This window comes from Ischnura elegans, chromosome 9 (assembly GCF_921293095.1).
Source record: "Ischnura elegans chromosome 9, ioIscEleg1.1, whole genome shotgun sequence".
Classification (NCBI taxonomy): Eukaryota; Metazoa; Arthropoda; class Insecta; order Odonata; family Coenagrionidae; genus Ischnura; species Ischnura elegans.
Window position 1 is genome coordinate 44,884,809 of NC_060254.1, and position 22,402 is coordinate 44,907,210.

A 22,402-nucleotide genomic window follows, 5' to 3' on the forward strand; every position below is an offset into this window, starting at 1 on the left:
AAATAATAAAATGTGATAAATTTTCCGGTCGGTGGGTCAGGTAACGGTTTATTCAATCAGGACAGGATATATGCATTTTTTTCTCTGCCGCCAGCATCAATACTTCCATTTGGAAAGGGTTGAATCAGATTCATCAGAGGCGGCTATGGATACGAGCATCAAACTGCCATAAAAGTTCTCGAAATGATGATATGTATTTTTTTTTAACTTTGCATAATTAGTGCTTTCAGGTATATCTCCTGTCGCGATATTCGGAAAACTCGCACCGTTGCGATTACGCGTGGGAAAAAGTTTACAATGGGCATGCTTGGCGATCAAATTGGTTGGGCTATGAACCGTAAATGAGGGATTGGTGGATGGACAAGTATTAACTCTTTCCCTGTGCGATAATCAAAAGTCTACGGCTCGATATCAGCTGTACCTTCTCATGATAGAATTTCTGAAAGCGGACGTGGTAGCTAAATATCCCGTCAGCTGATCAGGGCTTCACTTAGAGATAGAGAATTAAACCTATACATGTTTAGAGAATCTTTACTATTATTCATGGTGAAATAAAAACACAGTACTATTCCACAACCTTATATTTTTGGAGTCTACTAGTTTCGACGTTTACACCGACATTATCAAGACGGTGTAAACGTCGAAACTAATATAAGGTTGTGGAATAGTACTGTGTTTTTATTTCACCATGAATATCTCATCGTTCCACCGAGTAACGCCTAAATCTGTTGATTTTATTCGCAATGCTTTACTATTATGATTAAAAACTTTTGGGCTATGTCGCCGCGTCAATTCTTGTTGGCCCCAACGTTTCCCGACCGATGCTGGTCGCTTCTTCAAGGGATTATGAAGAGTTGGGAATTAAAGATCCTTTATATAGGTATCTGCGTCAGGTGGTGGGGGGATCAGGAGGTTGGGGGAGTGGGTTGCTACTTATTTTTTCTTATTACGGGTTGCCAAGTACGGCTAATTTTAATGCCGGTGTCTCTGTTGAAATTATTTTTATTATTCCAAAGAAGATAAGAATAATTTCAACAGAGACACCGGCATTAAAATAAGCCGTACTTGGCAACCCGTAATAAGAAAAAACAAGCAGCAACCCACTCCCCCAACCATCGGATCCCCTCCCCCCACCACCTGACGCAGATGCCTATATAAAAGATCTTTAATTCCCAACTCTTCATAATCCCTGGAAAAAGCGACCAGCATCGGTCGGGAAACGTTGGGGCCACACAAGAATTGACACAGCGACATAGCCCAAAAGTTTTTAATCATAATGACGAGCACCCGCGAAAGTTTTAACGAAGAATCTTTGCCATATTTAAGGTGTCGGTGGCATGATACTAATGCCCAAACACAGCTCACAGTGGAAGACATTATCTGAACGACCTCTATATTAAAATACATTGGTAGGTTTATCAGTGCTACGTTATGAAGCAAACGAGTTTAAATATACGTTATGGAGTAAATTTTCATTATAATTATAAGTATTTTACAACGTATAATTTGTAATCAAGAATCCTCCAAAAAGTAGAACATACCGAGCTTCCAATTTTCAATTCAAGAATCATTCTTTTCAACATAGAATTGTGGTGTAAGAACTGATCATTCATGATAGTGGCTGTGAAAAATATCGATGAGTCCAAATACTTTTGTGTAACGCGATACAGCCGTGCCTAAACGATAAAACGAAAACGCTTATGACTTAGCTACTGGTTTAAATGTACATTTAAGGATTTTTCATTTTTTATTCGTTGCAAAACTTTTTTTATCCACTTCCAAATATCCACAATATCTTATATGTCTTACCAGGGGTTATTACATAGGAAATTCACTTTGTGGAGGTGCACTTCAGAGCATACGTCGCAAGAAGTTCACATAGTTTGAATCTACAGCTACCCACTAACCCTCTGCCCTCTTTTCGTCTTTCGAGAAGGTTATAATATCTTGTGTTATTCAAGCCCCGTTCACAATAATTTGGCGTAATTTGATTTATTTAGACCCAAAGACATAAATACTAGATTCCGCAAATTACAGCTCAGATTGTGCATCAAAAGAGGACATATTTAGGTAAACATGCTTTCATGTTTAACAAACAAAGTAAAAAAAACAATTCTTATTACTGCTCAAATAATTTTTTTTAGTTCCTATAACGGAGGAGCAAACATTCCGATAATTTTATGTTTACCTTAAATACTATCATTCTTCCAACGTTATGAGAAATAAAAGCTATTTAAAATTGTAAGTGCTCAAGTTTAGAGAAAGTACTGCTTATTGACGAGTGCGATAACATAAAGAGACGAGACGTAGCCACTGCAGGGGTCTGGCGTGTTATTTTATCTCACAGTCCTCGTAAACGCAGGGACCAAGGAACGAAAGGAGCCGGAAGAACACCATAGGCCGACCGAGGGCCGGGTCCAAGACCTTTGTGGAGATTCCCACCTGCCTGCCCTGGCTAAACTCCTGAACGTTAATTCATTACTGCCCAGAAAATTGTCTGAAATTCCGATTCGAACCCATCTCTTTAAGGAAGTGAGATTAGGTACACCAGCTTAAAAAATAAACTAATATATGGATTATAGATGGAGAAGATATTTTCTCAGACGAAGCGAAACGTATCCTTCGTTTACCGTCGTACTATGGTAGACGTGATCATGAGAAGAAAACTAAAGAAATAGACTGCAAAACAGAGAGATTTAAAATGTCATTTTTCCCTCGTACTATTGATGATAGCAATGTTGTCTCAATAAATAGGAATAAAGACGTCACTCCTTGGGATGACTCATTGTATGTGATTTATTTCATAAGTTCTAACCTTGCAAATATTTTCTATATGAATTGCTAACCAATGGCAAGTTTTGCCTCATGAATATGCTAGTATATTTTTCTAATATGCGTAATATTTATACGACCGTGCGTTGTGCATGTGGCGGTCCTCGTGCATGCTGCATGTTGGTTATTGGTCACCCCCTGCCAAATATCCTAGTGGTGGCTCGCACTGTATTATGTAGATTAGGTCAAAAAACATTCAGCAGCACATTTGTAGAGATTTGAAAACAAAAAAAGTCTAGTTTTCAACAAGGGCCTTACATGATAGGTCGCAGAAATACGGCTACGTTTAAAACAAGGAATATGGCACGAAGAAAGACCATTCTCGCATATGCGATGTGCCATCTTAAATCTGGCTGAAATTGAGGGCCTGGAAACTGACACAAGGATGGAGGGCGTGGTCTTCACTTACCTGTACGATGTCGCCGTGACCGCGTCCCGTGGCTGTGAATGTGAGATGGCAGAGGAAGGGAAGTCGCTCATCGCTGTTCCTTGGTCGCTCCACCGACAGCTCGTACGTCACGCTCTCCTCGCCGTAATACGTCCGGTTGCAGACTGCGGGAGCAGCCATCGTCAACACAGGCCGCGGGAAGGTCACCAAGGAGTGAAGACAAGAAGAAATGAACTTTTTTTTATGCATATAGAGAGTGTTTTCACGTTCAATTTCAAGGATATCTAGCACAATAATAAAATGGAAAATACTGGTTAATTTCTGCTTGAGGCTTTCGCATCGCCGGATTGCAGTTCTCCCCATGGTTTTTCTGGTTAGCTGCGTCGAAATTATTTTCAAGATGACGTTTTGTGGCTTATGCCGGCCACATTTTCGGATCAGAGCTGATTTCAATCGGTAGGTCACGAAATGTCATCTCGAAAGCAACTTCGACGGAGCTAACCCGAAAAACCATGGAGAGAATTATTGGCAATTTTCCGCTATAATTTTAATTTCCGGTTTCAATACATGTTGTACAGACTTCAAGATAGTGCAAATAAAATGGATTCATTCTGATTTTTAAATAAAAAGTTAAAGTCTTACAGTAAATGAAAAAGAGAGATGGCTCTTTTTCATTAACTCGAGAAGTCACTCCACTAGATCTCGCCTGTCTCTGTCACTTAAATTCCAACAGACTCATTCGAGGCCTTTTTTAATAGGCTCCCCGTCAACAGAAGTTTTAATGTACCATGAACGACATACAGCGCAAAGGATTGAAAAAAAGAGATCGGGGAAAAACTCAAGTAAGTGGAATGAAATTCTCAGGAGAAACAGAAGGGAAGACGAGAAAGGACCGAGTGAAAAATAAAGAAATGATAAAGAAAAAACAATTTGAAAGTGCAAATGATGAAGTGGGAAAGGTAAGACTCAAAGGTCTAGCCGGTTAAGATGGTGAAAAGTGCCCCCCGATGTTTTGAAAAATAAAAAATATACACTTAAAGTGCATCAAAAACTATGTGTTTCCTCAAAGTTTCAGACCTTAACAATGGATAATAACCCCAAAAAAACTGAAACACGATTTTTAGTTTTTTGACTATATCTCCAGTTTTTATTTTTGTAAAATCGTTGTCTTGATTTAAAAATGTAAATACAATTACGTTCTACCACCCTGATTTTTTTCAAAATTTTTAGACCGAAAACTAAACTTTTATATAAGACGTATTGATGTTTATATGAATGAAATTACGGCCGTGAAACAGAATGGAAACCTGTGAGTCTCTTAAATATTTAAAGGCCTGATAATTTTCTGGCATCTGGACTGCTTAAATTTACACAATTTAAATTAAGTTCCTTACTTTAAATTACTTCCTTAAATTCAGTTAACGTAAAACAATTCAATGTCGGAGGAAAAGATATACAAACTAAGTACCTCAAAGTCATTTGCTTAAAACTCTAATTCCGATGAAAATATTGAACAAATGACAATAATTACAACGCGTTGATTTAGTATTCAAATCAATGCTGGGTCGATGGTATTTCAGGAACGAAATTTGAAAGGCACGTTTCTCGAATATAAACCCAATTGATTGCATGATCATTGACTCTTAATTGGTCAGGTCGGGCCGTACGGAATTTTTTAAATAAAATAACGCCGTTCGAAATTGGACTATTTTCTAGTCTATTATTTCTTGTAATTCTACCGCTTAGTAAAGAAGAAATTTCGAAGCGTTGCTTTTTTCACTGCATGCGATGTTTTCACCCGACGCGACCGTGAGCGTATCAGATTTTTTCCGCCTTTGACCCGACGCTTTATTCTATTTTAGTCTCATATTAGACTGTTTTATACAGCATGCTGATTCCTTCAAATATTTTACGGCTCAATACATTTACCTCTTTTTATAAAATGCATGTTTCTGTACTAGTTCTCTGCATAAATATTGATACCGTTTTCTATGCATCGGCCATAGTTTATGTTATGTTTATTCAGTATCTATCTGCAAATTTAACAATAAAATGTGTAAACCTTAATCAAACAACTTACGCAGTGCGTAGCAGTAAAATGACACCAATATATTGGCAAAAATGTTTTTTGAAAATCGCAATAAACTAACTCGGGTCACAATGACCCAACGTGAACAACTACGTAAGTTTTGGGGTGCGATCAATTAAGGGTTAAATCTTTATGTCTACATTCAATTGATTGGTTGCTAATTAAAATGACTTGGTAATGACAGGGTTAACAAATACAATTATCTTTTTCACACACTGGTTAAAAATATTTTGTAGGTTACCCTAAAAATTAGTTTGACTAATTAGACACGCGCAGCTACAATTTAGAGTAAACTCGTTTACTTGCAGGCTATTTTATTTAAATTTACTGCTATCGAAGTAATTATTTATCCATTAGCGTGCGATTAAAACAAACGATAGTAAATAAAAAAAGGCGAAGTAGATGTTTCGAAATGAAAGATTTGTAGGCTGTCAATGAAGTTCCCATTAAACACAAGAAATAAGCTTTTTAATTAATGCTAAAACAAGAATTTGATTTCCGAGAACGAGCATAGATAACAATCGACGGTTTTTAGGGTGATATAGAGTGATAAAATAAAAAATACTCAGAAAACGAAAAATGAATTTTTTTCCTACCCTTTAATAATAATTTGTTCCGTGTAAAACTAAAAAACAACATAGTGTTCCCTACTAGCTTAGAATTGTCTGCATTTGAAATTAAAATCCAGATATTTTTTTATAATGCAAATAAACTATACTTTTCTTTCTCTCCAGACCCTGTATTATACTATACTCTTTCCTAAAAATATGGAAATAAATATTACGTTAGAAACTTTGTTGAAGTAATAAATTATGGAAAGATGAAAATAGATTGATAAAGTAAATGCCAAGTACTTATATGATTTTATAAATTTCCCTGTTCCGGGGGAAAATGAATATTACGACACCGAAAACCTCAGTCTCGATAGTAAATACAAATAAAGATAAAGGAAATTTAAAATTATATAATTAGGTGAGGATAATATGCAGTGGAACATGTTGCTCAAATAAATGAATATTGCAGATTACATTCCAATGTGGCTCCCAAGGTAACGATAACTAATAAATAATATTATATTGAACATAGGTAACACTCTTTCCCAATCTCATTTTCTATATTAGCATCCTCTACTCTCAGCTGTAGCTATAATAAAGCCATATACAATTTCAAAAGGGTAAAAATTTCTCTCCTTATGCATTAAACCGTATTTATTCTCGGATACCGTACACCGCGGGAATTTTATCTTCGCCAGCATAAATAATACATTCATCGCAGGTAAAGTATAGGTAATATATAGGTAGGCTATACCGTCGACAAATAATATTTTAATTTGTTCTCCCTAAATCAACACGTTTTACATTCTCTACCTATCCTTTCAACACTTAATCGGTATCCTTTCCTGCAATCGGGATGTCACCACTTTCAAAACTGAATAAGCATATTTTCTTGTTTTCCCTTTATCGCTAAATTTCGACTATTTAAGTTAAACCTCCGCAACACGAAGATACAGGAGGGGTTTGCACACCAAAATAAAACTTCACTGACCTTGATTTATCGCCAAGAAGCGTGCACCCATATGCGTGGCCGCGCTGGCCCACCCAACATTTCTTAATTCGGGGAATGAAAGGTGTTTGAACAGCTTTACGCACCGATTGTCATGCCCAGATTAATGTTTGTGTCAACACTCTCTCGGCCCATATTTCAGCAGCGCAGAATTTCATTTGCACGGAGAATGTCTTTCGGTGCATTACCAAACGAGCACTAAAATATTTACATATCCCTTGGATGAAATTCAACTACAATCGAGCCAAGACCATATTTTTCAATTGAGCTTTAGTCTCGGGAAATATCTCATGAAGCCAATGGACTCACTTAAGAGGAGAGAGGCGAGAAGACTTGATCACACGCCATTTTCATAATTGAAGTGGTATAGAGGTTTGAATACGATCTCATAGTTAAGTACCTATTGTGCCAAAAGGTACTATGTAAATTATTTTACTTCTGTAACATTTCGAAATCGTAAGGAAATTATTTAATGCCTTGTATTCTCCAGAGGTTTTAATTTATTCTTCAATTTTGCTTCTTAGACACTTTCACTCAGGTCTTATAAAAATGAAGTGCTATTTGGAATGAAAATTCGTACGCACCATTGATTTCTACTAATTTCTACGCTTTGGTAAACCAATTAATCTACCTTAAGCCCAAAATGACATCGTTTTTTTTTTGGTATTGAAATTAAAGTGGAGAAATAAATTTATCTTACATTTTCTTCCAAAGCATTACGATAAAATTGAAAATACTGTAGCGTAACAGCGCACTTAAGTCTACTTTTCATATAAATTTCAACGAAAAAGTAATTCTGTGATACTGGGCGCTCACAATGGGAACCGGAAATGGATTTTACAAGTTTGTTTTACATCGAAACCACCAGTGAATCAACTAAATATAGCGAGTGCACATAAATCATAAATGTGATGGGCATTCGACAGAGGATAAATTCAAAGCTGTGAAACAAGTCAATCAATTTTTCTTTTTTTGAAGGAATTCTGGAAACATGGCATGAAATGCTATTATTGTATCCCACCATAAAATTTCAACCATGGTTGCTCCCAATGGATATGTTACCCGAATAAAAACTTTCACTTTTCCATTCTCCACTTAAGCAAGCAGGAAGTTAGCCAGACAAATGACCAGGAAAATGAGATAAAGTCGAGACTTCCACGATGAGAGCGCTCTTTTGATCAAAACTGCCGAGGAAAAAATGGCAGCTTTTTCCCGAAAATCCCATCACAGCCTACATTTGCGCCTCTGAATTTTTAATGGTGCTCAAAAATGAAGCACTGCATAAAAGATAGGCCCAAATGACTCTAACGCTGCAGTACTTTACATTTGCTTGAAAAAGCCAAGGATAGGATGAGTGTAACTGATAGGTTTCAGCAGGATATTAGTTTTTAACAAATTTTTACCTCTTTGTCATTTTGATATCGACTAAATCCAAAAGATTACTACGAGTATTCACAAAGCCTTACGTTATTCCTATCGAATCATTTCATTCCTGAAATAATGCATTAAATAAAAGAGATGCTATGAAAAAGGACCCCTTACCAAATGCTGCATGCTTAACAGAATCAAAGAAGCGAAGCGTTTGAATGTTTATTTTTTTTAGAAAACATGCATGCAGTGCTCAACTTTCAATGTCGTTAAAAATTCATAAAAATTACGTAAGAGTAGTCGCTTAAATATTTACGACATCACTATAGGCACGTAAAATTTACAAATCCTCTCAATGCCCAGTAATTATTCCACATGAAATCCATGTCCGAGGTTTTATGTATTTTGTCAGGCAACATTTCCACCAGGAAAATAACATTCAAATTACTCTTTTGACAATTAAGATGTGGTGAATGTAGCGTTAAAAATCATCTACAATTACACCTTACTGACGATTCGTAGTCACTATGGAACTAATGATTTTTAGAAAAAGAGTAATTCCTAGCCCAAAAATTGAGTGAAAAAGACTAAGTTATGATTTATTCAAGTCATACCTAAAGTATTGATGATAAACCTACCATTGGATGATCATCTCATCAAATGATCTCTGCATTTCTTCCGGGTTTCCTTCCACGTCAGCTTGTTTGTCTACAAATAAATCAAAGATCTGCAGAGATCAAACCATCGCCGCGGAAACCTACGTTCTAATCTTATCAAATGTTTACACATTCGAAAGGATGGAACTTTTGTTTCACGTTGATTTATCGGAGCAGATGACTCGTTTCCATTCTTGTTTATCCCTTCTTTTGTTGAGTAGGAAAACTCTGAAGCTGGATTTTATTTCTTGGGTAACATGCCTTATACTACCTTATACCTTTAAAAAACCCACGCGGATGAGAATCTGTCTGAAATACCAACCTCCTCCAAGGCAGGCCGAAATTCGATACGGCAAAATGCACTATAACTAGTAGCATTAATACCAATTGCAACGCAACCTACGTCATCTCTTTAGAAACGTATGCCGATAATACTTTCTTTAGAATATGTACAAAGGGGTAGAAGTCACGGAAATTCGACTCTCTGAACGGATACATATGATAAAGAGATAGGTCTAATGCAAACATAGCAATGAGGGATTTGTAACATCACATATCACATAGATACCACTATTAGGAAAAAGTGAGGAAAGGTCCCTGGATGGCGATTAAGCATAGGTATAGATAGCGCAATTAGGAATAGATACCTTTCAGAGCGACACGAAGAACATCTTCTAAGAACCTCGCCTTATTTATAGGCCCTATGGAAACGATAAATTAAGAGAAGATATTATAATGTCTGTTCAACGCGAACCGTAGAATGATACAGCCGTTAGCTTGTACCAGAGGAGGATGATATTTCTGGTTTGCTTGAAGTCTGATCTTGTTCCGAAGATAACCAGCACTTTCATCCACCTATAGATAAAGCTAATGGCTGTATCATCCTACGGTTAGCGTTGACCAGACATTATAATACCGTCCTTAAGATAGCTATTTTGTAGAACGGATAGGTATAGGAAGTAGTTTTTCCCTCGAAGAACAATAAATGCTAGTTGGGACTTATTACGGGCATCTCATTTCTCTTATTTAATTTTTGTAAACGGCTGGTATACTAACACCCCCCGCCACACGCCTATTGAGTTAGCTTGTGGAGTAATGTACATATGGCTTTAGACGCATGTCGAATATTTCAAGACTACGGACACATAACTCACAAGAGAATTGTTTCAAGACGCAATATCACAATGTTTTAGTCTCTTTTCCAATCATAATATCGTTTTAATAACTTGGCGTGAGTCATTTAGGATAGTTTTCCATAGCCTGGCTGGCAGAGAGTCATAAACAAAAACGTACAATAATTAACTACATTATATCCATTGATAGATAAATCTCGCCTTCATTATCTCAACAGGGAACATTCATAATATTGTTACATATAGGAGGGTGAGAAGCCGAGGAGTACAAGTGGTTTTTTTCCAAGCAAAAAAAGAATAGAAATCGATAGAATAAATGCACAAAAACTTGGTGGGCGTGGGATATGAGTAACTGTGGTGACATCTAGTGGAAAATCAAATGCACCGCAAAATATCTACTTGATCTCGTTTGTTGTATAGATAATTTCTGTACGTAACTCCGTTTAGAAAAAAATATCCCTTGTACCCCAAGGCATCTAACGCTCTCATATGTAGATGATATCGAAATAACGTGCGTTTTGATTGGCCCACTGCCCTAAATTCTTCATCAATGTGATCTCACCTGTGCAGTATGGTGGTTCGTCCGAGCCGTCCCCGCAGTTGTCCCGGCCGTCGCAGAAGGCATCCGGGCGGACGCACTTGCCGCTCGCGCACGCGAATTCGGATATCCGACAGGGACCGACACCCCACGCGGCCGCGAGGCCTCCGCCGCCGCCGCCAGACCAGCCCCCTCCTCCCCCACCTCCGCCCCCGAACGCCAGCAGAACGTAGGAGAGCGCCACGACCCACGTCAACGCGCCCGAATGGTCCAACATGGCGAAGCAGCCTTTCTCCAGTCTAATCTGCAAATACAAGAGAGAAAAAATTGGTTATTTCAATTTCAAAATAGAAATAGTGATGTAAACGAATGTTTTTAGGTAATTTATTCCGAAAAATAATAAATTTTGACAGATTTATACTTTTATTTGGTACTGTATAAAAAAATAACGATTTCCTATCCAATTACAAATTTTCAAGACAATTTTTTATCCAGCCATCACCTAAGGAATTTTAAATTATTATAATTTCTCAGATGTCGTCAAGGAAGTTGAAATTACAATCTAATTACAAAAGAATTCGTAGAGACTATTCGACCAAAAATGTTTATAAATGATATGAAGATGTTTGTAAATGTGGTTTGGCTTTATTTCGCGGAGCAGCGTGTTCACTTGTTGCTTACGCCTCGGAGGCATTTTTGGCTTCAAGTTAAAATGATCAAAAACTGTACTGTATCTCTTATGAGTCCAGGAAAATAGTAGACTCATCGTAGCTTTACTCAAGGAAAATTGTCGATAGCATCTTCGGCCTTTTAGCTACGTACGCTGACTCAATCAATTCGTTTTAATGAAAATATTTTGTGAATCAACTAGTAATGATTATGCAACGGCAGTGTTCAAATAAAGTAAAATGAGTTCCCGTAATCTCTCACGGGAAAGCTGAGGGGTCGATTAAATTAAAATGTTGCCTAGAACAAAGACAAGGAATTAAATCAATATTTTCCAGCTAAATTCCCTTTGAAGGCAGCAACGAGCAATTCTATCCGCCCGTTGCGGCAAAAGCTTATGAAAACCGATTATACGATGACGACAGCAGGATCTTTAAAGCAAAGTGTCACTCATCGCTTTTTCTTCGTAGAAGTGAACGCGAACATTTTTGCGAAACTCGTGCTGTATAATGAGCTAGTTTCCAGGCAACCTGAGTAGCACGTCAAACACGTCTAATTTCTGCGTCCCGACGTTGGAGACAGCCTTTCACCCCACTTGCTTCTGTACTCCAATTCGCTTCGATCCTGCGCGGCAATTTGGCATTCCTTTCCAAACAACAGTTGCCTCTGTTTCCACCTCACTCCCCTGTCATCACCTGCTTCCAACGGTGAGCTCTCAACCTCGCTTCTCCCAGCAGCTCGAACCGTAATCAAAAGGAATTCCGTTCGGTGCAAATACATTTCAAGAGAATTCCGTGTGTGGAGAATCGATGCGTCACCCTGAGCAATCCAAATTTCTTCGCCCTTTGATATTTTTTTCACAAGCTTCTAAATTTTTTTTTTTACATAGAATCGCCCTTTTTTCTTTTACAAATTTTTTCAATCAACTGAACTAATGCTATCAGATTCTTGATAAAATAAAAATTACCGGCAATTTTCCAAAAAAAGGTTAATCTCACAAACGGTTATAACGCTTTGATATTATTCTATCATCTTCATTTCATAATACCATCACCTTCACTATCAGTCAGCAACAGGCCCTTTCTGGACCCCTTCTTAGGGTAGTGGACGCCCATGGCCAGAGGGCGTCTGCACTATGTAGGCGGAGGACTACCATAATGATCCAGAATGAATTATATTAATTTAAATTATTGTTTTGTTTACTCAATATGGTGTTAATTATGCTGTTTAATGATATATCATTGAAATCAAGTTAACAGCTCAATGTTGCCATACTGAGCGTAACATGTTGTATGCTGAGTGTCGTCATTTGTCAATTTCGGAACAGGAGGACGCCAAAGATTTCCAGGCTGAAGGGCGCAGAGGGATAGGGCCGGTGTCCCTGCGGCCCAGCATGTCAGCAATCGTGAAATTGGTTCGATGCAACTATCCACCCCTCTCTTCCATGTGCTAACCTTTTCACATTCACGTAATTACTCTCCTCAACATATTTAATAACCTTTCCTGCGCAAGTCTACTCTGAAGCAATTACTCTGCAACTGGGTGAAATTTTGTCACCGCATTGTCGATACTCTCTCAAAGCTACCGTTGAATAAAGCTCAAAAATTATTGGTTTCTAACAATTACAATCACTTTCGTCCATCCATAATTATTCAATTCCCTTAAAAATGCATAGTAAAATGTCGAAAAAAGTGGGATGCCAAGAAGAATCGTTTTTATGGTACCTGAAAAGTGCATCCAAAAAGTGTTTGCGTTGCCGTAGCTCAGTATCTTAGGAGATGCGACCCCATGTTTACGCACAAAAATTGCTTAAAATTATCTCCCCTACCACCTCCTGAAGCATTGCAGATTCCTCCTGAAACACTAATTATAATAATTTCACTCATAAAGAGGCTACATTAAGTTGATTCAAGTTTTCAACCTGAAGGCTGATTTGGGTAGGTGGGGGTGGAGTGCATGCACAGCCGTGCCGGCCTCGGTTACGGCGGGGTGAAGTCCTCGCCTGCCAAACAGGAGGTTGCGGGTTCGAGTCCCTCCTGGGTAAGTTATCTCTGTCCCGGGCATGGTTGTCTCTGTAAGTTAAAACTGTTAATATATTAATAATCCCGATGTAAAAGACCGTGTAGAGCTGTTTTTGTTGGTATAAAAAATAAATAAATAAAAATATAAATACACTCTATGCAAGGGGGCCTGTATACCCTGAGGTGCCTTGTTCAGGGATCTTTGTTGGGGGAGTGCGAAAGCATTTGGACCCGAAACCTTCCGGTTAAAAGAAATAATAGCAGAAAAGAAATAGATAAATCGGAGCACGGTAGAAGAACATCACTCCTAGGAATAAAAATTACGCGAGTGGTTGTGCTTAGCAAGGCTTGATATGGAGCAGATAGTTTATCGTGTGACATTCGTTACGTTACACTTACGTTACGTTTACGTTACGTTTACGGGGAGAGAATATCAACCCCTTCTTCCCGTGTAAAACGCTTTAAAATACACTTAAATTTCTCATTTTGGAGCCTAAATTTTCATTTTGATATAAAAAAAAACAAATGAAATTTAAGAATTTTAGACAATTGAGGATACAGCAACTATCAAACAATTAAATTCTATCATTAAATATTAAAAATCGACATCAAAAATTAAAAACTTTCGTGGGAGATCATGATCCCTCTAAATTCGCCACATAGGTATGATCCGATCCGACTCCTCTTGCAGCCATGAGGGTTGGAAATTAATGCGCTTTTTAATTAAATGTTCCATTTATCATGCTCGGCTGATAAAGAAATCGTGGGCGATTACTTGAAAAATTACACCCACATGTGGCTGGAGGCAGTATCTTTCACGAAACGAATTGAATTTAGTAAACTTGCATTTCGACTTTAGTACATTTTTTACACTAATATTTTTATTTGATTTTACACGAGTGTGAGACAATATTTATTTATTTTTATTTTTATTTATTTATTTTACACACCACCGAAAACAGCACTATTCGGCCTTTACATCGGGGTTGATAACATTAACAATCACAAACATCCATGCCCTGGGAAAGGGTAACTTACCCAGGCGGGACTCGAACGCGCGACCTTTGGTTTGGCAGGCGAGGACTTTACCCCTCCGCAACCGAGGCCGGCGATATCGCGATATCATGATATTATGCTGATAAGTGATTAGCATTACTTAACTCTGAGTAAAAGCTTTTCATAAATTCTATAATCTCTCATTTTACGCATCTCAACAAATTCCAATCGTAATTTCAATGCTGCGGTAGTTTTTTTTTAATAATTAGTACTTGATGAGCGCCTTGATGACTGTAACTGGAAGTACGTCCGGTAAAAACAACTTTACTTTGTGATTAAGCATACCTAAGTCTTCTTTCACACAGTGGCTCTCTCTCTCACGCGATTACCGGAAGGTAACCCGACGAATAACAACGAGGACATTAGGTACAAATGTGCACGTGGGATCCTCTTTGGTGATAAAGCTTTAAGCCGCTCCCTGGGTGTTTGCCGGAGGAGAGAATGGTGAGTATGCACTCAACGCTCCATTACCATTTGCATGCAAAAAAATTACGTACTCAAAGGTAAAGAAAGGCGCATTTATGCGTTGAAAATCCACCCCGAAAGGAGAATAGTCAGAGAGATCAACCTCATACTTTGAGGTCTTAAGTCCAATAATATGGTATTTATTTTCTAGATGAGCTCTAACTCCTAGGGTATTAACATAGGTAGGTAATAAATTTCTTTCGTACGACCAATTAATTAGTTGGGTGATAAACTGCAACGAATGTTCTTCATCTAAATGCGGCCATTACTATTAATATTCGAGAGAATTCAAGGGCTAATTCTGATGGGCAGTAAAAGCTGAAAGGAGTTGAAGCATAAAAACCCCATCTGAATAACAGCTTTAGCTAGAGATGTTTATGCATAATCCGTCATCAATGAAGAGATCCAAAGTTTAAAAGAATAATTGTTAATTACTAATACAGAAGGTTGCTTCAGATTTCATTTGATGGAATTATGACGTATTTTAAATTTTAAAATTACTGGTAATTTTACAAAAATACATAATTTTCTTCACACGACCGATTTCAATACCTTTTTTAACTGACAATTATACAAATGTATTAAATCGGTCAGGTCAATAAAATTAAAGCATTTGAGGAAAATTGTAAATAAGTTTTAATTTACATTAATATCATTTGAAATGTTAGTATCCATAATTTTTTATTATGATATCTATTTTGATGTTTTTGTAATGATGAATACTTTTCTGCGCAAAAACCTGCCTTAATGCTTAGATAATCTTGTTTGTGTGAGCTGCCATGTGTATCGGACGGGCACCCCACTAAACAAGTGCTATTATGGGGTGTATAATTTCATTCTACTATCGCTGATGTTTATTGTATGCGATGAAATATAAATGAATGAAATATATAAATAAAGTACATTATTACGTGACATCACTTGACTGGATGCTTTCCCTTGTGATATTTCTTTTCTTTTCGATCATAACGTATGCTCTTATGTACCAGTTTATTTCAAGTATATTAAATCAACAGAACATATTAATACAAGTTATTCCTTTGGCTAACCCCACACGATTCCTTTTTTTGTAAATAACATCATATCAAATATTATTCGCTGATGCAAAATGATTCTCATTTTATAAATGCTTGAAAATACTTATACATGAAATAAATTTACTTGCAACAGAAAATTATCAAATTTCCTTCGATATTCATTGAGTATAGAATTTATAATTTTAAATAAAAAATATAATAACTTTTCACAATTGCTAACTACAACCTACTGCTTCATCCTGAAGGTTCATTTAGATAGGTTACGGTGGTGCTCCAACTGATCTATGCCTTTGGGAATTAATTTTTAACACTCATCCAGGATAATAGAGTCTATCCATTAGTAGATCATATCCTACTTAAAGGGTCTTTACTTAACTACCAAATTTTCAACTGGATATCTGTACGAGACATCCTTATCCGCCACTTTGATACCCCATTTTAAGCCCTATTCCACTACTACGATACTTTACTGTGAAATGTTAGCAATAGGAATACCAAACTTCTTAACGCAAAGCTGTCTGTTTGCCACGTCAGTCGTCTACCGAAGGGAGCTATAGCGAGTGCCCGTGTATTGAATTGGAGTGCAGTTTAGCAGGAAAGCGATAATTGCAGAGTGAATCAAAGCCATTGAAGAAAGAGCTAGACACATTTTTAAGAGATTTAATATTTCCTTGCCTCGAGCAAAAACTCATGTGCATGGGTAGTTGAATGTGCCGACAAGGAAATATATCCCCGAACAGATATTGATTTGAGTAGTCAACAATATGCATAGGCCTCATTGGGCTTGCTTTTATTCACACACTTGATGGCAGTTCCTTTCACCATTTAACAATTTTCCCAACCGTTATTCCAATAGCGTGACTAACTCCTGCAAATTGAGCGGCAAATTTGGCGTATTTTTGTTTTAAACAAACACGAGAATGACTGAAAGAGGAAGATTTTCCTTCGTTTGCAGTTTTTCTCTTACTTTAATACACAGAATTCTAATGCTGATTGAGTGAACGACCCCTCAGGGCAATTTCATAATGTTGGACGTGGCATTTGTACGAATATACTCACTGTTTTGCACATATTCAAGTAATATTCTGCATAAATTTTATCTTTTGATCTATTTCATCAAATATTACTTCTTTCCTTCTTCGCTTTCACTGCTGTTCAATCTCCGAAAACCTTGTCCTCACATGCGGCGGAATGGTTATAATGCGTTGCATGGCGCCATGGAGCAGGTACTTCACGGATGGGCGCGGTACACCCTCCGAAGGGTCGCTAATCCAGCACCCTTTCCTCAACGAGCTCACCCTCGCTGGCCTCTCTCTTCGACCCTCCGAGCGGGTGGCCTCCCTCCCCAAAAGTGACCGCTCTGACTGCATTTTGAAGATCTATCAATCAGTCCGATCATCAAAAATGATTGTTTGCATTACACTCCTGCCAATCATGCAATCAAGCACGTCTAAAAACGTGGCTACGCATCACCGGAAAAAAGGAAATTTTAGCAAAGTTAACAAAATCGTTACTTTTCATCGCAGAAACACGGTTCAAAGACGTACTTGATTGCTTGATTGGCAGGAGTGCGTTGCAAACAATCATTTTGTGAAGATCGGATTGATTGATAGGTTTTCTGAATGCAGTCAGATCGGTCACTTTTGGGGAGGGAGGACCCCCGCTCGGAGGGTCGAAGAGAGGGGCCAGCGAGGGTGAGCTCGTCGAGGACAGAGTTCCGGATTAGCGACCTTTTGGAGTTCTTCGGCGAAAGTGCTTAGCGCATGGCAGGGAGGAAGGAAAAGTACGTTCACAGCAGCCTGCCGTGCGAACGTACCAGTTACGGTCACAGCAGTGAAAAGGTTAAGATCTCTAATATCTACAAAATTTTAAACTCCATCTTCATTTGCTAAAATAAAAATTAAATTTCATTGGCGTTGTACGTAGAGCCCATTAATTTCACTTGTGCTTTGCCTACGTAGTTTTATCACTAGATCTCTGCGAATTTTGTTGATAAATAAAAACAAAAATCAGAGATACATATCAGGCTATTTTCTCTATTACGAGATCTATGATGGTTCGAGTTGTTGTGGTAGCTATAGTGCTGGCTTACCGCCCTTACAGTTCCAGAGACTTTCCGTCACCTAATTGGAAGGTTTGTTGATGGCACCTTAAGTACTGCACTCCGTCCGTCGGATGGGACGCTAAAACATGGCCCCTTGCCAGCTTTCTGAGCAGGCCAATGCCGACTCCAGGTTTTCTCATTCCTTCCCTCTCGACGGAAATGATCTAAACCGTCGGTAACCTCTCCCAAGTACCTATCTATTTCAGATCACTAAGGTGAAGGTAGGTTTGCATGGAGCGTCAGGTAATTATTCTAGCCGTCCCGCCTCCCATCATGGACGTTCGAGGTCAGTTTACAGTTAGGTATATTCCCTTTCATACTACCTATAAATTGAATTCCATTCCCACCTTAACCCCGCCTGCCCGTTCTTCAAGATTATTTAAATGTTACGAGTATATCTTCATTAGGTTTACCGGAAAACACACTCTTTATTCATTAATTGTTACCGGATGGTCCAATTGTTCTGGGAGTCTGCGACGGGATTCTCGTACCAAAAGATCCTTATATATTTTCACTGGCTAAGTATTTCATTATGTTAAGGCTATTCCATGAAGTTACGCCACAGACAACGAATTGTAGGTATTTTCATCTTCAAAAATTATTTTTTACACATTTACACATCAGACGTAGAATTTTCGGTGTCGGACAAGGTCTTTGCTATGGGCCTTCACCATTCATTCCTCCATACACCGTCTGTCGTAACTGTGGTTTGCAAGCACGCGCTCTCCTGTTGTGAGCAAACGTACCGATGCACACTTTCCTCCGCAGCAGCGGCGTAACGGGCACAAATTTCCCCGGGTCCCAACGTACCAATTTGCGCACGAATCCGAAAGGGACCACTTCGCGGAGACCGTTCCTCCCCGGGCGCCCGTACCTCCATTTGCATGTCAATGGTCATCCCCGCTGACGGCGAATGTGTACAATGCTAGTTGGCTCGTGAGGAAGGCGGGAAAAGAGGGTGCAGATGCTGGAGAGTATCTCTGGCCGGTGGCCTCTCTGATGGCGGGCCAGGGGCGTCAAGTATCGTGCTCCGAATTATTCGATATTTCGAATAATCTTGCACGCAGGATGCGATATTCAATTTATTTAATTTATTATCACGGGAATTTCTGGCTCATGAGATATTTTACAGCAAAATTTAAATTCAGGAAAAAACAGGTTCAAAATCCACGACAGCAAGGCTCAATAAGTGCAAATACAAAGTAAAAAGAAAAAAAAACGAAGGAAAGAAAAAACCTACACGCACTTGCATCCCGAATGCGGATACTCGGATATCAAGGCGAAAAAAATTTTCACACATGAAATACATTAGAAATGTCCCCACTACTCGTTCAAACAATATGTTCAAGGCAGACAGCAAAACGCAACACTGGTAGAAAAACACATCAAAGCTATATCAAAAATACGAAAAATATATTCACCTCCTCACGTGGATTAATTACTACTCTATTCAATACTCTTTTCAATGGATGTCCACGTAGATCAATGGTTTATCGATCTTTCTTGATATGATAGACGGAAAATTTTCCGCAAAATGAAAATCAAAGATACGTAATAGACTTTTTGTAATAGGAGACCTATGGTGGTTCGGATTGGTGTGGCAGCTATAACTGCTTCCTAACCTGTTAGATCGGGTTCAATTCCCAGATATTTTCAGAGATAGTCCGATAACTACTTGATTGCCCTTTGGAGGGCATCTAAAGAGCAGAATATAATTTTCGATATTTGATGGCCAGTCAATATTCGATTGTTAGTCAGCAGTCAACGAATTTAATTCGACTGGTAATGCTTATTCAATCAACTTATGTCGACGGTCGACGTGCAAGCAATTTATTTCCTATTCCTTTATAGTTAAGAGCTCAGGGATGTCTTAATAATGTCCTATTAAAACTGCCTAAGGTCGGAAAGTTTTCTTCGTTTGATATGGTATTCCTTACATACATCCTTATTTAAGCCAAGCGCTACCTGCTAACAGGGTACTCTGATACCTGCTAGCAGCCTGCACCGTATCAGCGCTCAAAGCCTCGCCCCAAGGTCACCTCACACGGCGACAGCGGGAACCAGAATGACGTCAAACGGCGTGTTCCCAGCATTCATACTTAGCCGTCGCGTTTTCGCGCGCTTGAAAATTTTCACTTTTCATTCAATCGCGAAAAATAGATATCGTCATTAAAAAATCTAAAAGCGTGAAATACGTAGGTACTACAGGAGTTATAATCTTTCGATTCAGGCAATAAAAAGATAAAAGGAAACCACCCTATTATGACCACAAGAAACATTATAGTCACATTGCCACCGACATATGGAGAGCGATAATGGTAACATCGTCATATTTGAAAGAAATATAAAATTTTATGTTTTGATTAACGGCATGGAAAATAATTTTATCGTCGTTGACCGCACAGTGGCTCGTCCTGAGAATATGATCACATAACCATTCCCATGATTACGCAAAAAATAGTAGGTAATGAGTATTTGGCCATTACCCAAATCGCTTCCACAGAAGCCTATTAGTGGCTTAAAAAAAGTAGGTATCACACACTTGACCTGAATTTCCCAATTATTTTTGTGCACTATGACCGTCGATTGGTCAACCGCAGAAGCTACCTCAATCCCTTAATATGCTCTTTTTTAAAATGATTATTTCAATCCATTCCCTTTCTGAGTGACTCATGAAAACCATTGAAAAGAGGAATGTAAAATATTACATTTTAGGGGCAGGCATATCAATGACATGATCGTTCCAATAGTCCTATTGAAATTTAAAAAAAGAACGCATTTCATGTATGCATCATTGGTTTCAACATTTCAATGAACTTATATTTCTAATGAATAATTTGTGATTCGTAAATGGAATACAATAACGTGTCGAAGCTAAGGAGAAAAAAATATCATTCGGGTCGTAAGCCGGTGGTGATATCGCACTCAGAAGGCATTCATTACGTGGCATACAACTAAATAACCTGAGCAACAACCAGAGAACGTTCATTTAACGTTCATGAGTGAAATATTCATTATAATCTCTTCATAGATCGTTTTCAGTCCACAACTTATCATTAATTCTCCCCCTGGTGGAAATTTGAATAAATTAATTCAGGAATATTCTAATATAACATCCAAGATTATTTACAAAATAATAAGAAAAATGGTAAAAAAAAGCAATTCCTGGATATGGCGATATTCCTGAAACTACATTTGAAACTTAAGATATAGAAAAAATATCACATTTACAACTAATTGAAATACATTAAATAATTAAAATAAATTGGTTCTTATGTTAATCATTACATAAAGGCATAGGCTCAACGGGTACACGCTCAACGATCATTGAAAAATGTACGAAATATTATTTGCACTTATTTATAATTTAAACTGGACGTTCACTCTACTGTGTGTAAAAAAAGCAAGACACCTGAGTTTGAGGACCTCTATCGTCTAAACGAGGTATCAATTTCAATGTATGAACTACGTACTTGTATTACTTACATTCTACGGCACACATCCGCACCAATCAATTTTCAATTGATCCATTGGTTTCGAAATTTGGAAAGATTTGCGCAGTTTACAACAAATCCGTCAAATTTCGTGGTGTAAACAATTTCTTTTCTTTCAATAATAGATCTGGATGTCTTATACCAAAATTCCAAGATATTGGGACGAAAACTACAGGAATGCCAAGCGATCAAAGTTGAGCAACTCCATTCTACGCGAAAAAAACGGGTACATTTTTTTTGGAAAAACTTAAATACAGGAAATACTATGGTGCGGAATATTGTTAAGCAAATGGTTCAATTTAGCAATAAATTCTCTTTCGTATGCTTTTTGTTGCATTGAAATTGATTTCCTCGTCTTGCTTTTTTTTAAGACAGTAGGTCGTTCACGAGTAATCGTTAATCGTTTGGAATACTTCAGTTCACTGACAGGCCTTTTTCCAAAGCAACGCGTTCGATCTAAAAAACGCGTAACTGATATAAGTCTAAAGTAAGGTCAAAGTAGAACATTATGAAAATGGCGTACACGTGTTGGCGAAATATATTCCTTCATTCATTTCTCTGGCTGGAACAGACAGTTTTGAGCCGTATCACCATTTCATTTCCCTTGGGCACCTCCGAGAATTAAACTGGGTGGTATACAAAGGCTCCACCCAAGATCTGAACCCAGGACTCCTAAATCAGCAGCGAAGTGGTCTACCCACACGTCTCACACGCTCCAAAATGTGTTGTAAAGGACACTTCTCTATGAAAAATACCTTCCTTAGTTTCTCCTGCCGCCTAAAATGATAGAAAATGCGTACTATAGGCCGCATGCAGAAATATCTAAGCATGCACTACTACCGATTATTCGTTTAAATCGAACACAGGGTTAGAGACTTCGATAAAGACATGGATTGCTACCATGCACTTCCGCACAATTAGACCTGTCAGCCGACAGTTTTGAGATAGGCGCATTGCCTGATAGTAGCAAACCGATGTGACTTGTGAAGGTT

At 38.1% G+C, this 22,402-nt stretch overlaps 1 protein-coding gene across 1 annotated transcript in view; it reads right to left on the reverse strand.

The window, feature by feature from the left end:
• LOC124164924 overlaps window positions 1-18,814 on the reverse strand; it is a 124,224-nt gene extending 105,410 nt beyond the window's left edge. The window contains exons 1-3 of the mRNA XM_046542155.1: window positions 18,791-18,814; window positions 10,592-10,871; window positions 3,242-3,384 (exon numbers count right to left, since the gene is read on the reverse strand). Of these exons, the coding sequence (XP_046398111.1) occupies window positions 3,242-3,384; window positions 10,592-10,871; window positions 18,791-18,814 (447 nt within the window). The remainder of the gene's footprint in view (window positions 1-3,241; window positions 3,385-10,591; window positions 10,872-18,790) is intronic.
• Window positions 18,815-22,402: the final 3,588 nt, after the last annotated feature.